This window comes from Prionailurus viverrinus, chromosome B2, assembly GCF_022837055.1.
Source record: "Prionailurus viverrinus isolate Anna chromosome B2, UM_Priviv_1.0, whole genome shotgun sequence".
In the NCBI taxonomy this organism is placed as follows: Eukaryota; Metazoa; Chordata; class Mammalia; order Carnivora; family Felidae; genus Prionailurus; species Prionailurus viverrinus.
In genome coordinates, this window is record NC_062565.1 from 62356037 (window position 1) to 62380368 (window position 24332).

The window sequence follows — 24332 nt, forward strand, 5'->3', positions numbered from 1 at the left end:
AATATCCTTACTTGTTATGATGACAAATGAAATGTCACTTCAAATGTCCAGTTGCATGGCTTAAAAGATGTATTTTCTCTTTTGAAACCTGTTAGCAAGTCATTCTAGTTAAGAGTGATATATTATTTAGGAAGTTAATCTAATAAGTGGGTTTTGAGTGGAGCTTACTATTTTGATTAAAATAAATAATTTTACATATTTGAAAGGTTCGAACCATGTTTAGTGGATTTCCTAGGGCTATGAGCTTCAGAATATTAGAGACTACTTTTAACTTGCCTTTGTAACTTTAGTGCCTAACACGTAAGTAATTAAAAAATGGTTATTAATAAAAATTAACCATTGTTCTTAAGCATTAAGTTTTGTTTTAGGTCAGTGAGATTTAAGTTTCTTTTTAAAACAGTAACATTGCAATTATTTAAATAAGAACCTGAATGTATTTATGGATAATATTCCTTGCTGACAAAAGAAATACTGAACTTCATGATCATACATAACTAATTTTCAAGTACTTCATGAAGAATTTTACTTTTTTCCCATCGGACTGTTCACCAAGCAGGTTAAATAAAGGATTCCAGACATCTAGAAACTTGCATTTTAAAGACACAACTCTTCATATGAAATGCATTTATAAGATAAATAATGAACCCCAGCTATGTGTAAATCAGGAGGTTATTTTAAAACTCATAAATCATTTTTCCTTCTCACAGGTTTATAATCTAGTAGGAAGAATTCAATATGAAAATTAAGATGAAAGTCCATTATTGATACAAAATAAAATAGAAGTAAGTTTAAAAGACAGAGGCCACTTATTAGTTGATTAAGAAATAGTTCATGGAGGTAGCTTTGGAGTTGGTCTTGGTGAAGGGTTTTACCTCAGGCATGGACAGAAGAACAGATATTTCATATGGAGGAAGATGATAGAAATGATGCAGTGGTTTGATGATTTCCATGACAAAAAAATGGTGCAGTTTGATCATAGAATGTAAGTAAGAGATAACTTTGAGAGTTTGTTGAGAAGCAGCGATGGCCTGGGCTAGGGTGGTTTCTGTAGAAATTCTAAGAAAAGTTAGCTAGCAAGTGAAGTTACTATTTATATTGCAAAATAGATTGCAGTGATAACTTATCAGCTAATCTAACTCTCTGCTTGCCTGCACACTGACAAACACATGATAAAATAGCAAATGGTGTGTGTTTTCACTTCTTGATGACTTCAACTTCACATTGTTATAATCCTTGATTTCCAGGAAAAAAACTTCACAACTGACAACTGACTATCAAGAGGCAGTTTTCAAATCTATTTGCTTCTTCATGATCTACTTATATATTTCTGGATGGGAAAAGAGAAGACATAAAAGTATTCTTAACGAATTTTCAAAACTGTTCTTTCATGTGGCTTTGAGTATATCTTACTTTCAGACACTCCTGCTTTTTATCAAGAAGCACATTGAAAGATTGTATGAGAAAATGTGCCTATATATGAAAGTCATCTCCAGTCATTTGAGTTTTATACATGCATACAGTTATTTACCTACCACTTCATTGATACCATCAATATAAAGATATAGGAAATAACCCTGTTTTTCATAAACCATGTACCATATATACATACACAATATTATGCTGTACATTACTTCATTTGATTTCATAACTTGCTTTCCATCGCTTATACAAAGCAAATCATCTTTTTATTTGGTTACGCTATTTTCCTTGTGTAACTAATGTAGTATGTTATCTTTGCCAACTCAGAATCATATGAGTATAAATCAATAACCCATGAAGAACTTTTATTATTCAGAGAGCCTAATATGATAAAGGTTTACCTCAACCCACATTCACCACATAAGAAAATAATAGCAAAATTAATAGCCTAATTTTTTTCTAAGTTTGAATGATCCAACTGGCCTTTATTTTCGCTAGAAGTGAAGAAGATAAAATCATCACAAAAGAGAACACGAATGTTTTGAAAATATCCCTTTGTGAGATATGGATGGACCCATAACATTTGTTGTTAAATCTTACCATTGACAACAACCCTAAAATAAAGATTTCTTTGGCACATAAACATTGGCAAAAGAAATTCACTTGGTTAGATAATAGTTTAAGTGATTCACTTACAAATTCAGATTCTTTTAGGTCTGAAACAAGAGATCTAGAACATTCAAAAAATACCACCATAGTGTTGTTTTTCCACCTGAGTAAAAGAAATAAATTGTGAGTATGTCTTCTATCTTATAGGGAATTTAGTTATATCAAGCCCTCATAATTAGTTTTCACTTTTTAGAAGTTATTTTTCAGATAAATTATATTGACATAAATAATAAAAAATTTCAATTGAAACTTTTAGTTACAGAAAAATATATAGTCACGTTCATAGATGATTGAGTAATTTCTTTTCAAATACTGTGGTCCATTATTAAGTATCCCAATGTTAAGTATCAGCACTAATGCTCACACAACATTGATTATTGATGATGAGTAGAATTGAGCAAAAGTGACAACAGTGAAGAATACTGAAATTTAATTTGTGTTATACTCATGTTTGAGATATTTAATTCACATTCCAGCTAATAATATGAGATAGTTCACATAAATGCGAACACCTCTTTTTAAAGATGAGTACTTGTGTTCAAAGTCCAGAAAGAATTAAAAATTTAACATGACACTTTAAAAATCATTTCAGCAGTGTCCACCAACATCACTCAGAACTGCAGATTTCAAGATTATAGTCCCTGTAACACATAAACTATTTTTTTCTCAGAAAATAGAGTGTAGGCTCTTTTAATGCTGCCACTGAGTTGAAGAATTTCTTCTACTAGAACAGGTAATAAAGTTACTTACTAACAGAAGTTGTTTAAAAAAAAGAAGTTGGGGGCGCCTGGGTGGCTCAGTCGGTTAAGCGTCCGACATCAGCCAGGTCACGATCTCGCGGTCCGTGAGTTCGAGCCCCGCGTCAGGCTCTGGGCTGATGGCTCAGAGCCTGGAGCCTGTTTCCGATTCTGTGTCTCCCTCTCTCTCTGCCCCTCGCCCGTTCATGCTCTGTCTCTCTCTGTCCCAAAAATAAATAAAAAATGTTGAAAAAAAGTTTAAAAAAAAAAAGAAGTTGTAGTTATGAAAAATTTCTTTTCTATCCTTTGCCCAGTGCCAAAACTACCTTAGTGTGACAATTAGAGCCTGCAGCTTATTTATGCATACATAAACTCTGACTTAAATGTTCTAAGTGTAGACACACACACACACACACACACACACAGAAGGTAAAATATACTGTTAATAAAAATTACTACTGAATTTCCTTTGCTGTTTCAGACTCAGAAAATTTTCAATTACATATAATATTTTAAAATACTGGGTAGTACATAAGAGTCCAGATACAAACTTTCTAAGTAGTCAGTTTCCCAAATCATTAAATGACATGTGATTAGACATGTCTTATTAGCATAATGAAACATAGCTGAGGCAGCACATCCTGCATAAATGAATGCAATGAGAGGATGTTGGCAGCAATGGAAAATAATGATGGATTTTACAAGATTAAGCCAACTGACATTTTATGAAAATTTCCATTTCCTGCCTTGGATTTTATCTAAACTGACAAAAACAAACACACATTTAGATTTCTCAGATTTCTCATGGGATGTACTCTTGGGTAGAATATCAGGAAAGAATTTCTGACAAATTAATCTGTCAAGTGCCATACTTTAATAATTATGTGGGGATTTGCCGGGATGGACAAAAACATGTGCTAGTCTTTTCTCTTCCCATAAAATTTAAAAAGTTAATAGCATTAGTGCTTACACAATACAGTGTTCAATTATACAAAGTGAGTTGTAATATTTTAGCAGAAGATTAAAGATTGATAGGAGAAGGTAAAATTAAACATTCCCAAATTTTGACATTGGTTCTGGCACTATCATTAGAACATATTATACTCAATCATCTTTGTCATGTATTAAAGTTCTGGTCTTAAGGGCCCAACAATTGTCTTAATGTAACAGAAACACCATGATTGCCTGCCCCTCACCCTTCAGGAATCCCCTTCCCCTACACACTTCTCTAAGCCAGAATCAACAACTCTTCCATAAATTAGGCATTTGTTTCATTAAAATTATTTTACAGTAACTGTACTAGAAGCATGGAACTCTTGCAGAATTCCAAGCATATGAATTTTTCAAAAATATATTATGGAGTCTATCTTTTGTTCAACTTATTTTTTCTATCCCCATTGTCACTGACTTAGGGCCAGATTTTTTTTTTTTTTTTTTTTTTTTTTTTTTTGCTTTTCCTAGGAGGTACAACATTAAAGGAATAAAGGATTAAATCACAGAAACCTGGAGTCATCCATTTCTTTTAAACATAACTTTTAAAAGAAAAAACACTGTCTTACATGTGGTTAGAAAAGGGATGAACAACTATTTGGGGCAGGGCAGGAGAGAATGAGAATTACTTCAACCACCACATATCCATGAGCTTTTAAGGACACCAAGGCCAACCTCATCTTTGGAAAAACACTATATTAAGTGAATGCTTACCTTAGGAAAGCTAGGTTAAGGATTATTTATTCCTCAAGAAAAGTGCTGAAAAATTTGTGGGGTGATTACTATTCAGCAAAGCAGCATCTGTTGTACAGTCAGGATTCTGTCTCTGAAAAACAACAGTTAACACTGTGGTTGTATTTTTTCCGATGTATTGCTTGAAAACATGATCAGAAAAGAGTACACTATTTGTTAATTAAGCTGACTTAAAACCTGATGTGTCCTTCTATTGACTGTTATCATTGTTTCTTGAAAACTTGTTCTTGTTTATAGATTTTTTTTTACTTGAGTTTAGAAATATTCCAAGTAGATCAGCCTAGCAAATTTAGAATTGTAAATTTAATCAGTAACTTCTAGGTATGTGTAGGAACATATTGCATGAGACAGTAATGTAATTTGTGAGAAATGTCTACACACAAGCTTTCATATACCTTTATTCTGTCTTTAGAATTTGGAATGATGGGAGATCATACAATTAAAAGTCAGCGACCTCGATCTGTTCATGAAAAAAGGGTCCCTCAGGAACAAGCTGATGCTGCTAAATTTATGGCACAAACTGGTAATACGTTAGTTACATTTTTCTATTTATTGTTATTAATTTAATGAAACCACTGCATGTTTTCATAATCTTTTGCTGCACATTTGTCAGTTTTTGGAGCTGATATTTTTTTGAGCCATTTTTTTTTTTGTCACCAGTTAAAGTCCATAAATGAAGTAGCTGTGAGTTGAAAAGTGCACAAAAGTATGTGTAAGATTTATTTTGCTTTTAGTATGGGACATTTAAGATTTACATGTTATTATTTACCTATGTTAATTAACTACTTAAATGTACCATTAAACTTTTAAAGAACTCAACAAAGTTATTTCATCAATAATTGATTGTTATAGGACTTTTCAGAATTAGAATTTAAATAGGAGTTTAAATGATGAAATTTAATTTAACAATAAGATGTTGGATTTTTTAAATGCCATACTTCATATAAATATTAATTATTAAAATGTATGGAAATTAGAAAATTTTTTTCAGATTTTTTTTATTTGAAAAGAAGGTTTTGTTATAGAAGCTAAATAATAAAAAGTTGACAATCTTTATTAGTAAGCCATAATATACTCCAAATAATTAAATATCAACAAAGATCACTTTCCGGTTTGTAAAATTTTTAATTCTAAACTCATTAGATTTTTTGCAAATGCCTCCCTATAAAAAAGAAAAACATATATATATATACACAAGTAAATGCATTCATATGTTGGTTCATCATAATAAATGGGCTATAATTCCTTCTGTTTACATTGCATGTAGTACATTCTTAGATGAAAATGTATTTAAAATGTGTTATAAACATTTTCAGCTGTCACTTTTATTTCAGGAAATTGCAAACTAACAATCTTATCTATGTCTTTATAAAGTTTTATTCATTCCAATCTGGATCATCTGTTTTACCATTAATACAGAAGTTTCAAGTACTCGATCAGCTTTTTGACGTGACATTGATTTTGATGAAATTCTCCTGAAGAATGAATATTTCCTTTAGTTTATATTTTCTTAAGATATATATTCTGAACACTAGATTTGAATCTACAACTTAAAATGCAAATATTCTTAATGGATTGTGCTCTTTGGTAATTGGTGAGTAATTGGAGAGTTTAACACCTTATTACAAGTAGGTCAAAGAATTCTTCAGAACAAGAAGAGTGTTTACAATAAATTCTACATTAAGGACATATTTTTAGCTTTTTAAATATACACGTTGAGCTAGATCCTGAAATGAACAAAACTTGCTTATCTGGATTGCTTTTGGTGCAGCTTCTTATTTAACAAAAGGTGACATATGTTTACTATTTGCTTGTACAGGTCCGAAAGTGCATTGCCAGGGTCAGGTAAATTTTCAAATTATTAAATGTATTTTTCTCCCTTACATGGAGCAAAATAGTCTCAGCCACTGACCAGAGATTAGGGAATATTTGACTTCACATAGAGGCATAGAACATGATCTAACTACTCAGCCTCCTTCAGATGCCATCTCACCCGGGGCATTGCTGCAAAATTAGAGACTTTCTTCGTTTTTGCAAAAGAGGCCGCAGTCATTGGCTTCCTGAAATTACTTAAAAGTGGGGTCATTTGGAAGTGAAATGGAGAGCCATAGTTTTAAATTTCCTGTAATGTAGTAAAATTTGCTAATGCATAAATATTATGCAGTTTGGCCAGGGCATTTTATATAAATTAGTTTTTGGATTTGCCTATGACATCAACCAAGAAAATTCAGTTTTTGACCAAAACCTTTTTTACAAATTCAAATCACAAGGAACATTATGTTTACTTAGTCAGAAATTACTAAATTCTGTTTTCATTTACTGGTTCTTTTACAAGCATTGTTTTGTATCTAAAACATATTAACACATGATTTGGTAAAGTAGATGAAACACTTATTAAATAGATCCACAAGGAGCATTAAAACCATTTCCTTATATTGTTAACGATGATTCAGAAAAGGCAATGAACTCCAAAATTAAAGTTCTGAAAATATTGATTGTTCTTAAATATTTATTGGTTTATTTTAAACCAGAAATAGTATAGGTAAATATAAATACACATATAATACTTTAAATTGAAATTACTACAATACTGATAGAAGACTGGAAAACTGCATTATTTTAAATGGTTTTTAAAATATGTAATTTGATATGAAGCAATTATAAAGTTAAGAGAGGAGCTGTTTATTTTCCTGAGATATTTTCTAAGTTATACTTCCTTTAGGTGTTAAGGTAGTTAGTCTGAATAAATACAAGTGTCACACAATCAAATCTCACAAAAATTAAGTTTTTTCTATAAAACTTTTCTATTTGTCTTTCAAACCAGGAGATTTGTGTTACATATAAACAATCATAGACATTTGCTAACATTAATGTGAGAATGAAGAAAAATGCAATAGAGGTAAAACTGAATGATGAAAGACAATGTAATATGTATTTTATATTAGTCATGAGAGAAAACAAAGCAAAACCTATAAGCCTTTAGAATTAAGAATTCTTTCTCAAAATGAATAACCTGGCTTCTTCAACCAGTATGATCAGTATACCCTGTATCTGAAAAGCTTGCTTTCTATAAAGTAATAACATGAATGGAAATCGCTTTTAAAGGGGTAACATTTGGGAAAATAGCATTACTGATCAAGATAACTTGATCGTTTTGGTCAGTCCAATAATTGAGATAGACTAGTTTAAATATAAATGAACAATGCTCAAATAGCCTGGGACACAATTTATGTGTATCGCAATATATATTTCATTTCAAGGGAAATGAAATGAAGTGATAAGATACAGATATTTAATACAGACATCTAAATTAAATTCCAATAAGATAGCTTATGACAATTTAATTTTACTTACTGATGCTTTTTAACATCATAGTCATCCAATGATCTTATAAACATGTTTAGAAAAGTGGTCCTGTATTCCAGTGGCGGAGATAACGTATATTAGAAATATATATTATAGCATGTTATCTAAAAGAGAAGTATAACATTAAAAATGTTTCTAGTATGATTTTAACATACTAGAAAATTTTATATTAATATTTTGTTTATAATTTGAAATGCACTCTTATACATTATCTCATTTAAACCTCACAAATACATTTTGAGGTAGATGTATTACTCATTTTATTGAGAGGTTCAGAGAAATAAAGTGACTTTCTCAAGGCCACAGAGCTAATATTCAGTAGCTTTCCATCAAACAGACCTTCTGACTTTAATTACAGTGCTTTTCCAGTCCCCTTTTATATTTTGTGTCAGGATAAAGAGCCTTAATAGTGCCTTAGATACTGAAGCGTTCTACATGGTGTTTAATGTGCCTTCTCTGCTGCAAGGAACCAGATTAGTTTGTGCTATCTCCAAAGATACACATATTAAAAATAGTATACTTTGTATTATACTTTACTATTTTAATGTCATTGAGTTTAAAAGTGTATATATACGCATACCTTTCTTTTAAGTATATGAGCTATTTCTTACAGGGATCCAATATGCCTCATTAGAACAGGCTTCACACTTTTTGTAGTAAAGAAGTGGCAGCATGGAAATCATATCTATTTAGTGGAAATGTCACTTGAAACTATGCCATTTGAGATATAATGAGGTCATTTTGGTAGGTAGGCTGGTAATTGAGTGGCAAAATTTGATTCATAATTTGAAAGCCAATATAGACTTTATTCATTTATTTATTTTGTTTTCGACCAACAAAATGAATCATCAATTTGAGTGAGTGAAGAAGGCCAGTTCTTAGCACTGATTATCAATTTCTTATGATCTACACATCACTGCTTAGCCTGTTCAACATCATTATAGTATACATTCAGAAGGAACCTCGATTTTTAAATATTTGTACAGAAATACATTTAAAAGTAGATCTTGATCCTGATTCATTGTTCAATTTAATAAAAAACATTTTTAATGCCATAATAACAGTGCAAGGGTAAGAGAAGGACTGCTTTTGTGGAAAAACATAACTAATTTTATTCATAACCTTTATCATTTTATTTATAGAATTCACTGTTCAAGGTTTCCTAGCTTTTAATTAATAACATACAACCATAATATTTATACTTCACTTACTGTCATCACAACACATATTGAATTATCAAAAGAAAAAGCTTCGCATTATGTTTTTCCTAACTTTACATTAAAAAGTTTCATTGCTAAAAATATATGTTCGTATATACATATATGTGTGGATATTTTTTAACTATTGCCATATTGTTGGGGTCTAGAATAATGATTTTTTATCTTCAGAGTATTCTTTAATGTAAAAGAGAATATTATGAGGCATGTCTTTAAATATTATTCAAATGGTCATCCAATAACATTTTTAAGAAGTAGTTACAATATGAACTGGTGATGGCAAAAAAGACTAAAATAATCAAGGGTAATTAATCTATAGAGTATTTTCAGGACAAACACTGATCCAACACCAAAAATAAGTCCTATTTAATGTAATATGTCATCCCAGTTAACCACTGTCTGTGCCCTTATTATATATATCTAGTCATAAATGCATTAAGATCTATGCCTCTGGGTGCATAATGCAGATCAATGTAAGAACAAATCTTCATAATAGTGCTACCCAAAGTGTGGTTGGTGGACCTGTGTTTATCTGCGAACTAGTTTTTATGGGCCTCTGTGGAAATAAGAAGCATATACCAGGATGTAAATTCAACTACATTATCAAACACACGTTTAATTTCAGCTGACTTTTTTGTTTGTTTGTTTGGAAAAAAAGAAATTCTCAGTGAAGAGATCAGCAAGTTGAGTTACATTCTGGTTCAGCCTCCTTCTGTCCTGAAGTACCAGTCTATGGACCCGCTGTCTTGAGTAGCACTGCAAGTAATTTCTAAATCATTTACTAACCCTCCAAAAAAAATAATAAAGATGGACAAATAGATTATCATATTCTATTTTTTCATTATATTCCAAAGGCAAATTCTAAACAGAACTTATAAAGTATAAATTGTTCCTTTGTTTATGTAATCAGTGATACAAAGTGTTCAGAAACACTTCAACCATAAACCTTTCCCACAACTAAATAATTAAATAGTTCCCACTAGCAGGTAAATGCCCCAATTTCGTATTTGGGGAAAAGCAACTACAAGTTTTCAAATCAGTATTAAGAATCTATCCTGAACATGATATCAGAATAGAATCAAAAGCCCACTGTGATGGACTTAGAAATTCTTGACTTTAAGTCCTTTGGGACATGACTTTAGATAATAATGGAAACTAGACATAATTTTAGTGTGATGCTTACTCTAAGAAAAGTAATTAATTCGGACACTCCTTGGCTTTTTAGGGCCTTATGTTGAATAAATTAATAGAAATCCCAGAGAAATTTTCCTTCATTTTGAGTAAAACTCACTCTTCTACTCTAGATCATGAGGAAAATTGCAAGCAGAAGGCTTTTAAACAAATTATCACAAGATAAATAGCTGTCACAGGATGAAAAAAGTAAGAGTAGCACTGGGAATAAATTATAAATAAGTGTCAGTGTTTAACACAATAAAAATTAGATACGCCCAGACTCCCAGGGTCCCACCTCATCCAGCATTAGAAAGACTATGCAATAAAAGATTAGGTAAGAATACATCAATATATTGCTGCTCACCAAAGCCAGAGTAAGTTTAGCAATACATTTTGCTCCCTCTCCCATCCAAAGTACAAAGCTTTAGATTGGCCTGAAGAGAATTGCTTCAGCAACCATTCTTGTTGTAAAATGCTGACTGGTCCCTTCATAGTGTCCACGGCAGAGTGTCTTTGTGAAGAGTAGCTTTGCTAAAAAGGTAATAGCAAACTTGGACCTTGCATCAGTGTAATATGTATCTCTCTTTAAATTTATTTTGCTCTGAAATGTTTTCTTGTACCTTTTGATGTAGTGTCATATTTTTACATTTAAATTATTCTTTCATGTCATAGTTATCAGTTTGGTATGATGCTTAGTGAATGAATATTCAAAACGGTATTTCATGTTTATTTGTTGTCTTGCACACAGGTGAATCTGGTGTGGAAGAGTGGTCCCAGTGGAGCACATGCTCAGTTACTTGTGGTCAAGGGTCGCAGGTGCGAACCAGAACTTGTGTATCACCTTACGGGACACACTGCAGCGGCCCATTAAGAGAATCAAGGGTTTGCAATAACACTGCCCTCTGTCCAGGTAGTGTTAGCAGCAACTACAACTGTGGATGTTATTGAATTGTGTCATGCTACGCATTTGGAAAGATTTGTTATTTTCATATGAACTGGGTATAGACATTTTAATTAGAGTGGATAAGTTTAATTCTTATTCAACTGTGAAATTTTGTTATATAAGTGATTATTTCTGCTTTCAGAGCAGTCAGAAAATTGCATAAGTGACTCCCCTACCCACTGCAGCTAGAAGCTTGAAATTTATCTATCTGCTTCTAATAATATTTTAAGATTACAATATCTTTCCTTATTTTAGGTGGTCAAAATGTCCAATTGAATGTTTGAGGAAAGTGTGACTTACAGGCACACTGGAAATGTGATCTGTACCCATTACTAAAGGCAGTGGTTGATATAGTCTTTAAAGCTGGCAATTGTTTTCCTATCACTTGTCTGACCCTATCAGAGAACATAGTTCCCCTGACCAAAGGAATTCCTGCTCATTTCTTTCACTCAGTTGGTTGTCCTCATCAGAGCCATCCACTGCATTGTAAACTTTAAAGTCATTAATGGAGGAAAAAATCTTTAATGCTAAATGGTGCACAGCATGGTAGCTTACCCACGTAGGGTGAGATTTTCCATGTTATGTCAACATTTTGTTCTCATTTGAGGCCTACATGCATATCACAGGCATTTTGCCTTCTCAAATTACTGGCTTTCATCTAAAAATAAGTACTAAAAGGAATTTGGGCTTTCTTTCAAGAAGTCCAAAGCACATGATACTGTGAATCTCCAGGTTTATATTTTTGCTCAAGTATTTGGTGGAGGGGTGATAAAACCATCAGCCACTGCAGTTGACCCTAGACTTGCATTCACAGCCTTTCCATAGGCCCCCAAAGGGGGTGGGCATAAAGAAAGGGACTGGTTCTGCAGCAGCTGTTCAGCTGTAAAAATTTTCTGATGAATTCCGTTTCCAGAGATGGCTGATTTTGCAGTTGCTAAAGGCAAGAGTAGAGAGTGGGTGGCATGGGGGAATGGCAGAGATAATCCTAATTTCCCAGCTGAATAAGCAAGGGCAACCCATTAAAAGACAGTCTGGAGGAGTTATTGTTTAATGGGTATAGGGTTTTGATTTGCAAACTGAGTAAGTTCTGAAGATCTGTTTTACAACAATGGGGATATATTTAACAGCACTGAATCGTACACTTAAAAATAGTTTGGATGATAAATTTTCTGTTATGTATTTTTTTATCACAATAAAAGGAAAGACAATCTGGAAGAAACAAAAGGGAAAAGAAGTGGTGGGCAGAATGTGGAGGAGAGGGCACACTGAGTTGGGAAATCCTCTATAATGAAATTAGGAGATTCAAAGCAGCAGATGAAGGTCGAAGTTAAAGCTAAACAGGGCAGAGAACTATGAGGAAGAGAAGACTGAATTAGCAGGAAACAGCAATAACTCCCACTGAAAACAAGAGAAATCAATGAGAGTCAGTGGGAATTAAACTAGATGAGAAGGAACATCAAGTGAAAAGAAAATTCAGAGGGAAAAATGCTTACGGAGGTCACTGAAGGGGATGTCAATGACAGAAGATGACAAAAACGAGCTAGTGAGCAAAGACTCTAGGTCTGTTAGTCAAGAGAAGGAAAACCTCCAAGAGCTGGAGGTTTTAGGAATTACAAAATTTCTAAATTTTATACATAAAATGACCTCATGAGTAAATGTTTGTGGATTTTCAGCTGGGTGTGGGTAGAGTATATTGTCTCACACTTAAAGCCCACCCCTACTTACAGTATTTATGTTAAGGGTTCTAGGATCAAGTTTCCTTTCCTGAGCAATGAGAAAATTGTCAATAGAGAATTAAGCTGTGCTTGATATATACATTTGTCTTGTCAGCATCCCTTGGAAAAGTGAAGTTCCCTTCAGTATGCAAGGATGGAGTCTAATGGCAAATGGATGCCCGAGTGGAAGTCTGAGAGGGTGCTAAAGTGTTCTCCACAATTCTCCATTCAGTGCTTACTCTCCAGCCACTCATTATGCAATTCATATGGTTGACATATGGAAACCTCCATCCTTCTGCCAGACACTGCTGATTAATTCCTTTGCTGGGCAAGGAGAGCATCTGTAGTGGGATCAGAGTGCTCTTCCTTTCACTCTGTATCTGATGTTTATAGAACACTGAATAATATTCTGATTATAATGTTTTTCCTCAATTTCTTACCTCCTACCATTATTCCTACTGAAGAAATACATACTAATTATTAGTTCCCCTCTTCACCTTCATATACTATAGGTTTGTCTTTCTAAATTTGGTTAAATAGGACTGATGATAAGAAATAATGTATCTTGTAACCATTGTTTTAGTTCAGATGTCAAATTTAAGAGAATGGAGAGTTTTGTTGATTTCTTTTTAATTTTCTAAAACTGAACAATAATTTAGCAACTTCATTATTTTAAAAATGTAGAATAAGTATTTCACTATAGGAAATTGGAATATCTTTTAGATGGTTACTGTATTTGTTATGAAATATTTTGTGTTAAATATTTTGTTCAGTCACTTGCCATGCTGCTAAATATGTACCTTTTTTTACATAATATATCTTGAAAACAGTAACCAAAAGTAAATTTAAAAACTTAAATAGCACATAACCAGTGTAAATATCTTTCTAAAATAATGCTTTAAATTTCCAAGAAGAAAATTAGCTCAGAAATCAATAACCCAGTTGTCACACTGTGGATATTCAAGTGTGTTTGGCATTTAATTAATGAAAATGACACAAGGATGAAATGAATGTCAAAGCCACTTTCCATAAAATATATTTAATGATAGAATTTGAGCTCATATTTATTTGCACTACTGAAGCCTAATCAATAGTGTTATAAATTAGTTGCCTTTCACACATATCATTCTAATTTCAAAAGGGTTTTCTTAATTAAATTACATGATAATGTGTTACTTCTAATATGGATCCTAAGACATCCAGCTTTTTGCAAATTGTTGCTTTGACATTATAGTCTCTTCAGAAATTCTTTTTACTTAGAGCAGAAAATGATGTAGGTAAACAGATAGTAAATTGAGAAAGTAGAGAGCTACATTGAATTGTGAATTCACTGTCCTGGTTTCTGACTTATAGTTTTATGATCTCTTCCAGGGTTTCTCAGCCTCGGTACTATTGACATTTTGACATGGATAAATCTTTGTTGTGGGAGGCTGTCCTGAGCATTCTTGGATGCCAGTAGCATCCCTCCTTGCCCTGAGCTGTGACAATCAAAAATTTCTCTGGACATTGCCAAATGTCCTCTGGGGGGCAAAATTGCCTCTGGTTGAGAACCACTTGGTCTACTCTCTATGTTTTCTAATCCTTTAGAAGTTTATTTGGGCTAAGGAATGGTTCTGATTATTTTGTTTTTTTGTAAATGTCACAGTATCCACATCTATATATTTCTTAAGAAAAAAAAGGAGTTTTATTATACATCCCAATGTAAATTATAAGGTAATTCGTACACTTATTTCAAAATCTAGTAGTAACATAATTTGTATATGGTATATTTCTCATTTCATCTTTAGATGATACAGCATAGGCATGTGATAATATAGCTAATGTCTAAGTAAAGAAGAAAACTCTAAAAATGGATTAATTTGACTTAATTTTCTTGGTTTTATGAGGCACATTTTTCAAATGGACTAGATTCTTTACAGATTTTCATTCTTTACTGAAAGGTAAAAGAATCTATATAACAATTTGCCACTAAAATGAAAATATCTTTATTCTTTAACATAAATTTTATAAATAGCATCTATAAAATCATAATATATCTGTTATAAATTCCTAATTCAATAATATCTAAAATTATTAATAATTTTGTTTCCCCTTCAAATGAAAAAAAATATTTTTTGATTTTTTAAAATGATGAAGGAGTCATGAAATTTCACCATGGGACAATAAAGAGTGTTAAAAAGTAGGGAGTGACATAGTTTTCAAAGGATTCCAGCTTTATGATTTAATCAAAATTAATTAACATTTCTTTGAGATTAATAGAGAAAAATCTGCCAATTTAGCAGCTTTTTTTTTTCAGGGTTCGTTCAATGAATACAGAGAAGTATGATTTGATTGAGGAGAAAATTAACAGAACTATCAATATGAATACAATATAGTCTTTTAACACTATATAGACAATAGAGGAAGAGAAGGTTGTTTTTAAATGGTGAAATATTGGTAATTAAAAATAAATGCAAAAATTAATTAAAGATATATGTTTTATATGGCAAAATACATTTGTATGCAATATTTAAAAAATATTTTGCTATCATTGATCATATATACCTATATATGGATATGTGTATTTTTTTCTTGGAGTTAAATACAAACTCATTATTTATTCTTATACCAATGGATACATAGTAGCTTTGGTTTTCCAAACTTAAATGAGAAAGTTTTCCAGCAATTTTCACAGAAACTTGAAGAATTTTTCAGAGAGTATTACTCAAATTTGGGTGCTTCAATGTTTGAATATATTTTCACAACCAGTTAGGGCAACTCAATAGCATAGATAGAAGAGAATGGGTGCCTCATAATTAAAGTATCATATATGTGTTTTTAAAGTAACAACTTGGTCAACATATACATGCAAAAGATTCTAGATATGCTATATTTACTCGCATAACACCTCTGACACTTTATATGGATTCTGCTTACCCCTACCAATGTTGAGAAGAAAGTGAACATCTTTTTATCATCCATTATAAATTTCTATTCCCCTTCCTTATTCTAGTGGGTGTCATACCAAACATCTATGCTCATGAATTTCTAAGAGCATGGTAGGACCAACCTCAAGACAGGAGCTTTTGAACCAAAGAGCACATTTTGCCCAGCTTCTTTTTATTTGTATTATCCACAGAGTGTTTATTTATATTACCTAACTATTCCTTACTATCCCAAACATTAAAAATTGAGAGGAGATTGGTTATTTGACTGTGGCAAAGAAAGGATCTAAACTTTGAACTCTAATGGACTTTATGCAAAAGGCGTCAATATTTGTTCACAGTGGCTATTATGGAGGAGCACAAATTATGTTAATATTTATGATTAGTTTGAATTCATTGTAATGGCATAGTTGAAGTATTGGTACTTGTATTAGATACTTGTATTTTCTAAATGTGATGTTAAAAGCTATTTAAAATATGTACCATTAATTTCTCATATTTTCATTTTTTGACACCATCAAGGTCATTAATACTGAAATTTTATAATTGTTGGAAGAATTAAGTTGGCCCTTACATATTTAAATGCAAACTTAACTCTAGAAGATCATATCTGTTATAAGAAATTTAGTTTTCTATACTACCTTATGTTTATATTACATTTATTTAAAAATAATTCATGACTGTTCTACCATGAAGGAGAGAGGTGCATTTCCATTAAAAAAGAAAATATTTAAAGTTTATGACATAAATAACTGTTCAAGTACAGAAAAATGCATACAATTTTGCATTTTTTAATGAATTTTTGAATTACCCTTTGCATTTATTTTGGCAAATAAGAATGTTAACTCAGCTGAACTTTTAAAATATTTTCATACTTGTCTATTAGATGATTTTTTTCTTAATAATTAAGAAAAAAATCATTATGACTTTATCTCTTTGCTTTTGTTGTTGAAGCTTCTTTGCTTTATTACAGTACATGGAGTTTGGGAGGAGTGGTCACCATGGAGTTTATGTTCATTTACATGTGGTCGAGGCCAAAGAACAAGAACAAGGTCGTGCACACCTCCTCAGTATGGAGGAAGGCCATGTGAAGGACCTGAAACACATCATAAGCCTTGTAATATTGCTCTGTGCCCAGGTGAGCGTATTCTGCATTTAGTGAACTTTGTATTTGTGTATTTTGTATATGGGCCCTGGTATACATGTGAAATATTAAAAGTACAACCTTTATTCAGTCACATTGGAAAATGTGTCCTTTGGTTACCGTCTCTTGCTTAAAACTGGGTACTTTCCTTGATTCTATCATATGCAATGGTTTATAGTATTTCCTCGACCGAGTACCAAAGCTCACTTTTATTAGGTTTCTATAGATATGTATATTAATTTTTTCCACTAAGATTTTATCTGTACTTGGTTTCCCCCCTGGGAAAATTCTATAAGGAGTCCCAAAGACTTGAGATTGGCTATTGCCTTGATACTATAACTGGAGAGACTGTTTTAGAGGCATTCCTTCTGATGTTATTGTCTCACACTCATTCAATTAAGGAGTAGGGGCGCACCTTCTGATATGTATAGAAATGATAGATACTTGCTAGGAAATCAGACTTTATAGATTCACTGCTAGATGCATAAGATGGTTAGCTCATAAATGACATATAGCTTCATGTGATTATGAAGACTACATAGTCTGTTCATACAGTATATTTCTTATCGTAAATTTTTCTTTAGTTTAAAATATTCCAATGCTATTTTACCTGAATTTGATAATTTCACCCATTATTACAGAGAGAAGTCTTTATAATTCTGTTATATATTTATTATCTGTTATGTAACTACAAAATAAAAAAAGACTGGTCTTCAGTTCAAGGAGCTTGCAACTTATGACAGAAAATACACACAAAGAAATGATAGGATCTCCCAGGACTAGCCAAGGCATATCTTACAGAGCTAGACATGAGTAGCAAATGGCAAAGGCTAAGAAGAAAGGCAAAGACCAATATAAATATTCATCTTTTCTTTGGGAGACTTCTTCATTGGGCCATTCAGCATGTGAGCAACATAGCTAGGATCCTGTTAGTGTGCTCCAAACATATTATCTATCTCACATTCAGTCCCATTTGTACTTTCAGTTCCCCAAGGTATTATCCTATGTCATGAAGCAATGATTTAGTTCCTCTGGAAATTTTAAGTATCTAAAACATCTTGAACTATGAAAAGCCACCCAAAATATAGATATGCAAGTCATTTAACAAGCTTACTTGTTCCCTTTGACTTCAGAGAAGACGTCTAGATTCCTATATCACAATATACATTTAAAGATATAGTCGTTATATTTACTCCTAGAATTTTATGAATTCTTTGAATTAATATAACTTATATAATTCAATATTCATGTAATTATGAATATCGGGGAGTCAAAATTATGATTCCTTATCTGCAAATCACCCTCAGAAAAAATACTTATGAAATGTTATGTTCTGTTATTTCTGTGTCTCTATAAACATACAGACAAGCATATGGACACATACAAATATATTTATGTACTGTTTTTTTCCTGAAGATTTGGGCCAGCTTATACAAATTTTAGGTATTTAACTGCTAAGCTATGACATTTACAGAAAGTCAATTATAGTTCATTGTTATTTGTCCATGGAATGTGAAAAAATAGGTAATGTGGGGAAATGAAAATTAATAGTTAACTATAGATTCTTTTTTAATGTATTAGTTTTTATTACATCTTTTACCTCAGCTAATCCCAGAGGTATAAAGAAAAAAGACACTGATCAGTTAAAATGTTATTAACTATGTTTCTTGTAGTCTACTTTCCATGAGCTTTTCTAGGAGTAAAATGTTTGGGGGTCAGTAGATAGGGATGCTAAGTTGTGAGAATTCAGATAAGAAAACTCATATTATTCTAAGTTGATACAGTTGTTGCTTCATCACTGAGTAGTAAACAAGTGTTTTCAAGCTAGTTGTGTTTTAGCAGCATCACTCTGTCATTGGAATCACTTTAGTGCCATTAAAATTAGGTCTTTCTTTTGTGAAGGTCTTTAAATTTTGGAAGGTATGTTTGTATTATTTGTAAATCTGGCCTAGCTCATATTCTCTTATACGTGAGCATTATGGATCCATATTGGGTACTTAATAAATTTATTATGTGTTGTTTCTGATTCCTATTATTTCCATTCTTAAACTTAGTTATATCTTAAAAGATGTAAAACTCATACCATGTTGTATCCCAGTTTCCCTACTGTTTCAAAGGGAATTCTAATGGCTATTATTTAAAAAAAGATTTTATACTTTACTGAACATTTTGACATTATGTCTTTGAAATATGTAGGATTTATTTGGTGCAAAAATTTGGAATTCTCCTTAGAACTGTCTTATAGCTAAACTCAGGTGCCTTCATTATATATAAAAGCATCATCATGTGTCAACAAGATGCAAGACACTACTGAGAAGAAGAATCTCAAGAAATTTGCAATCTCTTCAGAGGATACAGACATAAGCATTTGAAAGTTGAATGCAGTTCTGAAAAACACATATAAATACTCAACCTCAATGAAAGGTGATAATTTGAGAACTCAGTGATTTCAAACTATATTTCTAGTAGCCATCCAACCTGAGATCCTAGAGACACCATCTTAAGGTATAAGGCTGTGATAGGTCATGTATCAGTAATGAAGAAAGTGAGCCAAGACCGACCCTTGGTTCCCCTTGGCTAGGCCAATTGTCAGGTGAAGACCAGAAGAGAACAGAAGAAACAATTGAAACAACAAATTGGGTCTCCACTCACCACCTTTCCAAGATCTGACCATGTGTCGTAGGATAATGGGCAGTGATATTTTAGTTTTGGATCATGTCATATCAGCATTCCAGCATCATGTTTTTAAGAAATACATATAACCACTATAATGAAGTGGATACTATGATGTGTGTTGATCACATCAAATAATGAATTATGTTTTACTTTGCAAATTTTTTATATCAGCTTCAAAGGAGATGATATCCTATTTTCACCAGGTACTTTCCTTAGTCAATGTCCACCTTTCTCTCACTTCTTTTGAGGTGAGGGAAAGCTGTCTACCTGGAATTCATATAGGGAGAGAAGAAAGAAAGGAAAAGGTAGATATGATATATCCTAGTGTGAGTTATCAGTTACTAATTTGTGTATCATGTCTAAGAACAGATACTGGTGGTGGAGGGAGGTGGGCAAGAGGCATAGAGCAACAAAAGGGATTCATTATGACTCATTCATTGGCTATAAAATAATGTGACCCCTTTTCCCTCCTTTTCTCATCTATTCTAATAATTAAATGTCATCTATGGAAGGGTGTGTGTATGTATGTGTATGTCTGTATTTTGGTCTATTTTTCTTATCTCATAAAACTTAGAACTTCTGGCAATCTAACCCATGTTTTTTTTTTCTTTTCTCTGAATTTTCATTGCAATCCCTAATTGAGCATCAAATTCAGTATAGTACTAATTAGTGTATACAAGGAAATTTGTTTTCATTGCTTATTTATCTCTTTGTGCAACTTTGTACCAGCCATATCTAATACATTTCTATTGAATGGATTTTATTGATATAGACATATCCAAATTTTTAGTTCTCATCCCCCCTAAAAATTATATGGCATCTTCTGGGTCTATTTAATAATACATAGATGTAGTGTAGTGGAACTTGGACTTTCACAAGAGAACACATATTTAAATTTAGGTATCACCTTTTAATATCTGTGTTACTCCCCCGATCATTAGTCTCTTCTTCTATAAGACAGGAACAATAGTATACCCACTTCACAAGACTGTGAGAGGACCTTGTGTGATGCTGTAAAGGAACCAACTTGGTAGACAGCAGATGGTGTACAAGTATCAGTTATTATTCTGTCAGTGCCCTATATATAGTCAAAGTCCATTTGTATGACACTTGTACTTGAACAAGTTTAATTTGTTACTCTTGGTACTAAGGAAAAATTAATATAGGGAACTGTGGACATCTCAGGAAGAGTTAGAAAGACTTACTAAGAGTTTGGGCTTGTTTGGGATGATTTCAAGGAAGGTTTTAGGAAGTGGGACTTTGCTCTGGATTTCAAACTGTCAGGAATGGGGGAGAATTCTATTATTACGTACCTTAATAAATAATCCAGGAAGAGGGAAAACTTGCTGTAATTGGTGAAGAAGTGGTAGTCAGTCATATTAGCTGAGAGAAGAGAATGTCTAGAACTTTGTGGGTTGCACTGTGACCATGTTTCATTTTATCTCACTTTATCACAGTCTCAGAATGACCTTGTCTACTGTTAATGTTCTTTGTACTGGTTTTAGATTCACAGACTTGCTATGAGCACCAAGAAAGCTGCTAACAGCACTGAGTCTAGCTATAAGTGTCAGACCAGTTCCTGGATATCACCTTGATGGTGATTCCTCCTCTAGTGTGATTTAATCACTACATGCTTCTGTTTTTAATGTTTTTGATTTTTTATTATTATTCAAATGCAGAAAGATAAGTGTTGGACTTGATGGAATGTTCACCTTTCTTAGGTAGGCTCTCCACTAAAATTATATAGATGTGTGTACCCAAAATAAAATTAGAACCTTCTCCAAAGTTAAGTTTTTTATGGAAAAATAAAATCTTAAATTCTTAGTCCAAAGCCTCAAGGTTAATAGTGATTTTCTTTATACTATGTTACTTTGGAGTAATAGTTAAAATATTTCCCTCTGTCAGTAGTTGAAGATGTCAAGTCTGGTCTTCTTTGTTTCAGTTGTGACAATTCTCATTCTGATATAATTTGTATAGTAAAGTGCAAATAATAAAGAGAATGGGGATAATAATTGAGTAATAGATTGAAGACTAAAAGAAATGAAAGAATTATTGACAATTAGTTTTCATTTATAGGCTGAAATATATATAAGTATGTATGAATTAAATGATTCAGTGGCAACCACAGTGGTCTGGAATTCATAAGACATGGATTAAGATTCAGTCCCAATCTTTAATTACAAGTATTTACTTAAGCAATGTATTCATCTTCTCTGTCTCTCAATTTTCTTATTTGTAAAATGGAGCCAGCATTCATTATTCTGCTATATTAGAGGATTGTTAAATGATTAAAATTAGGTGACAGAATCTTGAAAAGTATAATGATTTTTATGATAATATTACTTTAAAAGTAAAGGATTTAGAAGAAATGGGTGAAATAAATTCAGAACATTATAATAGTTTTTGTTTCTTATGGACAGGAGGACTTTACATTTTCCCTTCTACCCTCCAAGGTTTTCCAGCTGGTTTAAGAATTAAAAACTCAAAGTTTTATTACATGTACACAGAGGCCCAATAATGAAATCGAGTCCTAAAGAAATGACCAAGGCAGGAAGTTTCTATACTTCTTAGACAGAGACAATAAATCTGTGAGGAATTGACAGGACAAAGAAAATTTAAGTTTGGGAGCTTTAGTCAATAAGGAATTCTAAATAGAATTTGGGCTGGGGTAGTAAATTAGAAAAAAGTAACAAAGAATTATTTATCTAGCCTTCTAGGCTCTAAACTCCCTATTTCTGGTAGTAAGGAATGTCTCTTTACCTCCTAGTATAGAGAGGATACCTCTCACATGGGAGATTTACTTTATGCTTTCTGGAGACAAGGGGAGGGGCATAGTATTCTTTTTTTAAGTAACTTTTATTTAAAATAATCAACATACCAAAGTGGCATATTTTGGGGTGACCTGACCTTGGCCCATACAGATTACTTCTGCCTGGTTTGTACTAGGGAGAAGTACATGTATAAGGGCTCAAGCCAGTCTGTGGGGCTGGGCTGTGTCACACTGGTTGGTCAGTCCTGCATGTAAGAAATGCATTCCTGTGAATCCAGAACCTCCCAGAGAGATCCTGTCAGGTTGTATTTTTCAGATATATTCATAGTCTTTTGCAAACCGTAAGAAGAATGAAAGAATCACCCAAGGATAAGTCCTCAGGAACACAGCTAGACCCAAGTATGTGTGTTATCTAGAGCAAGAGGCTTCAGTATCCTGTTGACCTAAAGTTTGATTCCTCAGCATCTATGAATCTATGAGAGGGTCATCTGCCCACAGTCCCTCTGCAGGGAATCCTTTCAGTGAGGGCAATCAGTGGGAAGATGCTAAACATTTGTCTGACCTTGGTTCAAAAGTCCCTGGTTGTCTCTGCATGAGAATGTTATAATTTGTAGTTCAAATGCTATCTCATTAACCTGTTTTTTAATTAATTTACATTTTTGTCTTCTTAACCTTCTAGTCTGTTGTATGGCTGTTGTATTCATTTTGTGTCATTTCAAATTTTTAGCATTACTCTAGTGATCTTTCAGTATTAGCTTATGAGACTGTTAAAAATTGTGTCTTTATTAATCCTGGCTTGCCTTCTTTTGTTATTTAATTTTTTTTCTCGTGTAAACTTTCTCTTAACTTACTTCCCAACTATTTGTTTATTCTTGTTGACCTTACCATGATAATTTGCTTCTATTTTTAATTTTAATTTTTTAAATGATACTTCATTTTTTTTTCCCTTTTTGTGATTTATTTGAAAATAGCAAATGGGAACCAAGTTTATGCTCTCTAGCATATGCCCAAAGCAAGAGGTTGGCTTGTGACATTTCAGTCTTATACACTCCAGGGGTCTTTCCAGTTCCCTAGGTAACTCCCAACTCAATAAAAATTGGAGTTTTCCAAATTTACCATTACTAAATCTTATACCACAAGGTAGAATTCTTCTCCCCAAATATAGATAGCTTCATTAATCAGCAATAATCAACCCCAAACAGTTGCCAAAATGATAGTTTTATTATCCAAAATAGTCATGACTTTATCTTGTGGTTATTGTTCTCCAACCTATTATAATTGTCAGCAGTTATTGGTAAGGATGTGAAAATATAGTGAAACACGGTATTTTCATTAAAATGTATCGCAGAATTTAATTTGGCCTCTGTATGTGGGAAACAGGATTTTCTTCCAGGTGAACACAATAGCAACTCTCTATATATGGCAGGAGGAAGTTCATATAACAAAGTAAACCCCAGGAATCTAGCAATTTAGACTTTGCAATTTTAATTATTCTGGGTCCAGAAAATCTAGTAATGTATCACATTGCTGAAGCGAAACTTTAACTGTCCCCAGGGTGACATTGTTGTATAAGGAAGCACACTGCATGATGGTAAGACAGGCTGATCTCTCAGCACTCTCCCAGCTTCAAAACACAGCCTTATTATTCTCTATTCTTAGTCACCTTTGTAGGATAGCTCATAAAATAATAGGCAATTGGAGTTTCTAAATTGAAAAATAACACTACAAAAAAATGTACTGCAAATGCTTATGATGGAAATGAAGAGAAATGGAAAAAGCCTAAGAAGGTGTTCTTAACTGAGCTACATATTATAGAAGAAATTGCATAATTTAATG

At 32.6% G+C, this 24332-nt stretch overlaps 1 protein-coding gene across 3 annotated transcripts in view; it reads left to right on the top strand.

The window, feature by feature from the left end:
• The window catches only part of ADGRB3 (adhesion G protein-coupled receptor B3), a 724938-nt gene that overhangs the window by 291872 nt on the left and 408734 nt on the right, over positions 1–24332 (top strand). For all 3 annotated transcript variants that reach the window (XM_047860848.1, XM_047860847.1, XM_047860849.1), the window contains 3 exons: positions 4981–5091; positions 11073–11234; positions 16880–17044. In XM_047860848.1, the coding sequence (XP_047716804.1) occupies positions 4981–5091; positions 11073–11234; positions 16880–17044 (438 nt within the window). The remainder of the gene's footprint in view (positions 1–4980; positions 5092–11072; positions 11235–16879; positions 17045–24332) is intronic.